Source organism: Paralichthys olivaceus, chromosome 16, assembly GCF_024713975.1.
Source record: "Paralichthys olivaceus isolate ysfri-2021 chromosome 16, ASM2471397v2, whole genome shotgun sequence".
NCBI classification, from domain to species: Eukaryota; Metazoa; Chordata; class Actinopteri; order Pleuronectiformes; family Paralichthyidae; genus Paralichthys; species Paralichthys olivaceus.
In genome coordinates this window covers 956138-963274 of record NC_091108.1, presented here as the reverse complement: position 1 = coordinate 963274, position 7137 = coordinate 956138, and the positions used below count along the sequence as shown (strand labels likewise).

Here is a 7137-nt window from a genome sequence, read left to right as displayed (position 1 = left end):
CTATGTGTGAAATGCCCGAGTCTCTACGACTTTCGGAAAAAAAGTTATTCAGAAATATCGTGTACTTTTTCTTTGAGATTTGGTGGTTTGACCCCTTCCGGAGGTCGTAGAAGCTCGGGGATGGTACCAATGGATCGGGCATCCCCACATTAGTTCAGATGGAACCAACTTCCAAGTCTCTACGACCTTCAGAACAAAAGTTATTCAAGAAAATCTTCAATTCTCAATGGGTTTTCCTCCCCAACCCTAACCCTAACCCTGGCTGCAACCCTAACCCTAATTGCAGCCCTAACCCTAACCCTAACCCTCATTTCAGCCCTCACCCTATTCACCTTAGGGTGAATAACTCTGCCCTGCCTGCTCGAAACGGGCTGAAATTTGGTGTGGGTGCGTGGCTGTCTCCCCTTGACTATGTGTGAAATGCCCGAGTCTCTACGACTTTCGGAAAAAAAGTTATTCAAAAATATCGTGTACTTTTTTACTCTAACTGTAACCCTAACCCTAACAAGCTAACGCCCATTTAACTCTTCTTAAACCTGTTTACAGTCATTGAGGTTTCCGCAGTTCGACTTCATCAATATTTACCTTTTTACAAAGTCCACTCACACAATGGTCAGTTCAATACTTTATTAATAACTGGTGCAATTGAAAAGACAAAAAATTAAAAAATCAAGTAATAATACATTTGCATATTATATCATTGAAACGAAATGTTGAAAATACTAATAGAGAATAGAAATGAACTGGAATGAGAGAAATGATGCACAGCTCTGAAGGCCACTAGTGTAAAGTTGTCCGAACTTCCCCTAAAACGAAACCTAAGAACAACGAAACTGTTTCCGACTGAAAATAAGCTGCTGTCACTTCAGCTCACACGAAGCTGTGAGTAATATCCGCCCGTCTGTGTTTTCTTTTGAATCCAATATTGTTCCCAAAGCAGAATGGCTGCATTCACACACGGACATAAAAAATAGTTCTGAACATCTTAACTCAATTATTTTTAGTTATTTTTTTAAATAGAAATGTTGTGTTATTTAATGTGAGGCAGTTTTTTTTAAAACAGTTGGCAGTTTTTGGCACTATTTCTACATGTCATTGATGCTGTTTATCCAGGCAGGAAATGAAATGGGGGGGGGGGGGGGGGGGGGGGGGGAAATAATAATAATAATATTATTATAATAATAATTTCAGAATATTCAGAGTATTTTTGATCCATCTGATGCAGAAACGTCGTGTCGATAACGTTGGACGTGAACTGAAAAGATTTCAGTTGTGGTAATAGCAAGTTTGATTTGTCTTAAAAATGAACTGAACCTAAAGCTAATTAAAACAAAAATCACAAGCTGCTGCACTTTATTTAAAACGATGTTGTTATATCGACTTTCTCTCAGCAACAAGTCTGACTGACGTCCAGCGTCCCTGTTAGCAACAGGCTAACGATTTAGACGTCTTTGTAATATTTGTTCTCCTCTGGACCTCTATCGTGACACTTGAGCTGTATTTGCTGAAAGATTTGATCAACTAATGGCTGTTTATTGACGACATGGAGGTGAGAACTATTTAGTCAGTTCGTTTTTGTCAGATAAATGTCTTTATTTGTCATCTCACCCAGAGTCATACTTTTAATTTTATATGCTAACCCAGCACAGGGATAAATCCAGGGTGTGTTTAGTCTGTAGCTGACAGACTGGAAGCAAGAGTTCAGATCCGTGTAAAAGCAGCCGCTCACGCAGATATTACCAACAGCCGTGTTTTTTATCAGCCACAGCGAGAAAAGCATTCACCGAAAAATCATGACATTGAAATGAAACGTACTGCAGAAGGCAAAGGCACAAATAATTTATAGCAATCAAAATGTCTGTAAAATGACAGGTTATGTAGAATGTGTCGATCAGTGCATTGCTCGGTTTGCAGTTACCTCAACAGAATAATCACAGCAAGCACTATTGCCCTCTTGAATACACAGATGCCATAAAGTGCTCCTTTGCATTCACAATCGATGCACAGACAGACACGTCACACACACACACACACACACACACAAGAAAGTAAAAGACACACATGTTAGGTACACGTGTAAGAGGGCAACAGTGAGTGGAAAATGCTTGTTTCCATAACATACATGATTCATATAAGGTCCAGATTATGGCTTTGAAAGATGGGGGCAGGATTTAGATTTACGTCACCTACAAAGTTTTAGATTTTTTTAAAAACTGTTCTGATGTGGTGCGAAGTGAAATAAGTGTGTTTAGTTTTTTGTGAGTTATATTCCTGCAGGCGTCCAACAAACTGCTGCATGTCCGAGCTTCTCCACAATTGTTTCTACATTCAGAAGAGAAAAGTCTTCAGGACCGCAGGAGGATAGCAGGTCTGCAGATGGTGAAGTTTATTTAGTGCCAGAGGTTTAAGGTACGAGCCCAAAAACGGAGGCAACACCAAAATAAATGTCACTGAGACTCGACACAATTCATACGTAAGCATTTTGAATGACTTGGGAAAATAACGTGACAGTAAAGTGTTGGAACAGGATTAGCACCATAACCTTGACAAGACATGTGACTGGCCAAATCATTAAAGGTTTAAAACGACCACCAGGGACAACGCTGCCAATTCTAAAAGTTAAATGATAGAAATAATTTGTCTCCATTTACATTGAATTCCATCGCACTTCTTGAAAACAGCTTAATGCTGATTGTCCAAGTAACAGTTAAAGGGTTATTTTCCAATAAACGAGAGTTGAGTGTGCAGCTCAAACATGTGTCAGTCGCGGAACATGTGGTCACAAAGAGCAAAACAACCAATTATCATGTCCGAGCATAACACAAAACAATTCACAAAATCAAAGTGGACAGGAAACGTAACTGGAAACATGTTTTCACTGTAAAAAGTAATGCTCGCTCTCCTGTTGAAGTCTTGAGGGAATCATGTGCAACAACACAATCGTCTAAAGACCCTTTTTAAAAAAAAACATTAATTAATAATAATTTGGTTTATTTGTTTTAAGAAAATAACTGTTGACATTTTATGGCTCATTTGAAAAATCAGTGTGCTGTTTCTAAAACTTAATTTAAACTGTTTTACATTTCCTGAGAAGATTCATTCCAGGTTTGTGGGAGTAATAGATTACAATGATTCAGATCAACTGCATTTGCTAGCATCACTTTTTTTCCCCAGTGTATCTTTGTGTCTTGGAAGACAATTTATTCTCTTCAACAATTTACAAAATATTTAAATGTTTGATTTAACAGTAGTTAGCCATGTGACCATAAATATACCAATGTCGTTTCACGAGTCCGGTGATATTGATAAATGCCCGTAAAGAAAGGAAGGAAGCAACATTTCAAAAGGAAGTTTCTGTAAATGTAACGGAACTTTTACGAGGCAATAAAACCACTGGTGTTAATAAAGTCACCCAAACGAGACTGAGCGACTCCACCGTGAACAGGAAGAAGAACAGATAAACAAAACTGACGACCCAACGAAACGAGAAGTGAAACGTTCCCTTTACATTTCTGTGCAGCTGGAATCAAGTCTGAACTCAGTGAATGAGCCGAAAGAGTCAAAGAGCTAAGAAACCTTTTGTAACTAAAGCAACACGGAGCTGTGAGCTACTTTCAACAAAGGACAAATGACGGCAGAAGGACAGAGATTGACATTCATTGATCCGGTGTGTGTGCTCAGGTGGAGATGATGGAAACACTAAATACAGAATGACGGCGTTGATGTTTCCTGCTTCAGAGGCACAATGAATGAATGTCTACAGGGATATATCATCATGATCTTTGTATCTAGATGTGGTGTTTGAATTGAATGGGTTTCAGTCGATACTGTAATAGTAACTGGAATACAAGTAGTTAAGTAGATAATAACAATATAAGTAAGATAATAAGTGTTTGGTTCACCTTGACAATTTTACTAATTACTGCTTCCACACCGGGTTTCAAGTGGATGATGTAGCGCTTGCTTTAACCTGCTTGGAGCACCGGGCGGGTGGAGTTTGCCAGATGAGGCCGTATGTAATGTGTACGTGATGTATGCAAACATACCTCATATCTCTGATCATGTCTAAATTGTGGAGTTGACAGATTTTTGATTTCAACAGGAACGAGTCGGTTTGAGGAGGACATTAAACGTCATCGCGCCAAAAATGAAAATCGATCAACTCACGAGAGTTTGTGTTTCGAAGCTTCCAAACTACTGCTAAGTTTATTTTTGTAGAAGTTTAAATCATGTGACCTTTCTAGGCTAACAAGCTTTTGTCCTACTGTTGCATCTTCAGAAATAAAATAAAGTGGCGTTAACTTGTGAAGATGATGTTGCCCAACAGAACGTATAGTATGGAGTTAACCAGGTGATGCTAACCTCTGGGTTAGCCTTCAAACAACCTTTACACCAGCTCAGTTCTGACTGGCTGGAAGGTGTTCGTCAAAAGCCTTGAACGTAGGAGAGGACAGCGGGGACTGAAGCCCGGTGTGGAGGCTCCTCTGTAAACGTCACCTGACTCTGAAGGTGCTTGAACATGCTATAACTGTGTAATAATTCAAGTGTGTAGATATAGTTGGTTTTCAGAGGTTACATTCAGTATCAGTGTCGTCCTAAATCTAAAGTAGTAAATGAAGTTTAGGTCTATACGTGATCTTCTGAGAAGCATTTTCTTGTTGCAGTGAAGTGATGCTCTGGCTTCAAAGTTCAACCTCCGCAGCCAATCACACGAGTATCTCTACATGTCGCTTTACAATATGGGGTTGCTGTTGATTTCAGTGTCAGTGTTTCACGACTGGAAATTCAGTTTAGTGCAGTGAACGACAAAATATTCAGACTGAAGAAGCACATTACTTTCCATCTTTTTACTTTTTAAAGATGTGCTGCTCTTTTTGTAATCTGGACATTAACATGAATTCATAATGATAGCACTGTGGAGCTGGCTGTATTCATAACACCTAGGACTCCTGGGATCCTATTCTCTGTACTTCATCCTGCCTCATTCACTACTTGCAGAGTCCCAGATCAAAGCCAAATCAGCGTTCAATCGGTATTTGCTAATATCTGAGAGTGAAAGATAAAATTTGAGAGACTCGCCGACGGTCACTTGTTTTCTGGCAGGTTAAGTATCTAAAGGACAACTACAGCCAATCAGAGCACAGGACGGGGTGAGCATACAAAACAGTCTGGGGCTTCTACAAACTCACAATGACTGCGAGACAACAAGTCGTGTTGTGTGAACTACACAAAGTTGTGTCTGAAGTGAAGTGAAGACTGTCGTAAGTTCCCCTTCCACTCATTTCCTTTTTACCTAAGTAGCAGAAAAGCTGATAACATGAATCATTTGATTCCATCAGATAAACTGATCTCAGCCGTCATCATGTTCAGAGATCTTTGTAAAGTAAAGACCTACAGGTGGTTTATATCCCTGAATTCATTTGCCAACAAAGCAGCAGAGATTTAGTGTTTCAAATTCTGGCAAAAATGTTTTTGTCCTTTTCAAGTGGAAAGTTTGGATGCATGAAGTGGAGAAAAACAAGAGACGACAAAACAAAGTGACAGAAGAGAAGAAGTGGTGAAACATGTCTGCCAGCAACTAACCAGTGTTCTTTCTCTCTCTCTCACACACACACACACACACACACACACGTACAAAACAAAGAGGCAGGAGACTTTTGGTTCTAGTATCACGCTCCAGCCATGAATGGTGCATTATCATGCAAACCATGCAAAAAACAATGAAAATGTATTCATATAAAAAAATAAGTGTTACAAAATGGCATAGCAAGTATATGTATCCATTCGATCTCTTTTTCCGTTTCCTGATATCCTGGACTTTGCAGTGTCTACACTAAAAGTTGCATGCGTTACATGCAGTGCGGTTGGCTTTGCAGCGATAAAGCTTTTGGGTGTATATAGTATGTATATTAATGTTCCTTTTATTTTAGCTAAAGTTTTGCAAAGAGTGCGCTGTACAGAGTTGAACTTTACAAACTGGTTTCCCTTTTTCTCTGGGCAGTCTCGATGGCATGGCTCTGTCTGGACTGGTGGTCAGTTGATGAGATCCTCGTGCCTCTGACGGTCGATGACCGTACTCTTGACCTTGCAGCAGCGGATTAACCCACCTGCACTCCAAGTGTGGTCCAGAGACTTGACCCAAACTGATTTGGGTTTAGAGGCATGGGTTGGATTAAAGGTCTTAACTCAGAGTCGTGGATTTCTGTGAAGTCACACAAATCCCTCAAGGTGGCGTGTTCCACACAGCGTCACCAAATCCCTCTCCCGTGGAGGAGAGAGGCAGGGGCCCCCCACTGGGAGTGAAGGGGTCTGTTTCTGTGTCTGTTTCCCCCTCCGCCAGGTAGCTCGGCCTGGGTCTCGTCCAGCTGCCGTCCCCAGTTGCCACCCTTGCCCCCGTCGACAGATCCTCCCCTTCTTCCCCCTCTCGCTCCCCAGAGATGCTGAACCCGCTGGGCGAGCGCTCCAGCTCCTCATGGTTCACTGACAGCATCGAGAGAGGGGAGTCAGCCCCCCGCCCCCCTGTGGTCCTGCCCAGTCCCACTGACAAGTCCTGCAGGGAGCTGATGGGCAACACTGTGGGACGCTCAGTGTAGGTGGGGATGGCAGCTGGAGGGTTGTGCTGGTAGAGGTGTGACGTCGGGGGTTGATGATCTGGAGGTACACAGCCTCTTCCTGCTAACCCCCTCCCCTCCCCACCTCCTCTTCCACCCCTGCCATAATATGGATTCCCCTTGTTGACAGGCATCTGGTACGACATGTGGGGAAACGCCTCAGCGTAGTTGAAGAACACCCGTCTGATCTCACCGTTCCCCGTCGGATCACAGGTCTCCAGTGTCATGTGTGCTGCACCCGCGGAGTCCACCTGCAGGTGCTCAGTGTGCTGGATGTGCATGTCCACCAGGAAGTCCAACTTCTTCTCCATGTCCTCCACCTGAGACAGAGAGGAAATACTGTAGTACGTGTGTTGGAAATAGATCAACAGCATCATATTAGAGCTGAACTCCAGAACAACTGGGAGGTCCTTCCCCAACATCTGCCTGCACCCAGGTCTTTAAAAAAATAATATACACACACCATATTTGTACTTGTTTTCTGGTTTCACACCTGTAAAGCTGGAAAACAACATTACCTTTTTCA

The 7137-nt window shown here is 41.9% G+C and overlaps 1 protein-coding gene across 1 annotated transcript in view; it reads right to left on the bottom strand.

Moving 5' to 3' along the window:
• Positions 1-1156: 1156 nt before the first annotated feature.
• Positions 1157-7137, bottom strand: part of kcnq3 (potassium voltage-gated channel, KQT-like subfamily, member 3) — a 49896-nt gene continuing 43915 nt past the window's right edge. Inside the window, exon 16 of the mRNA XM_069511507.1 lies at positions 1157-6931. Coding sequence (XP_069367608.1) covers positions 6224-6931 — 708 coding nt within the window. The 3' untranslated portion in view covers positions 1157-6223. The remainder of the gene's footprint in view (positions 6932-7137) is intronic.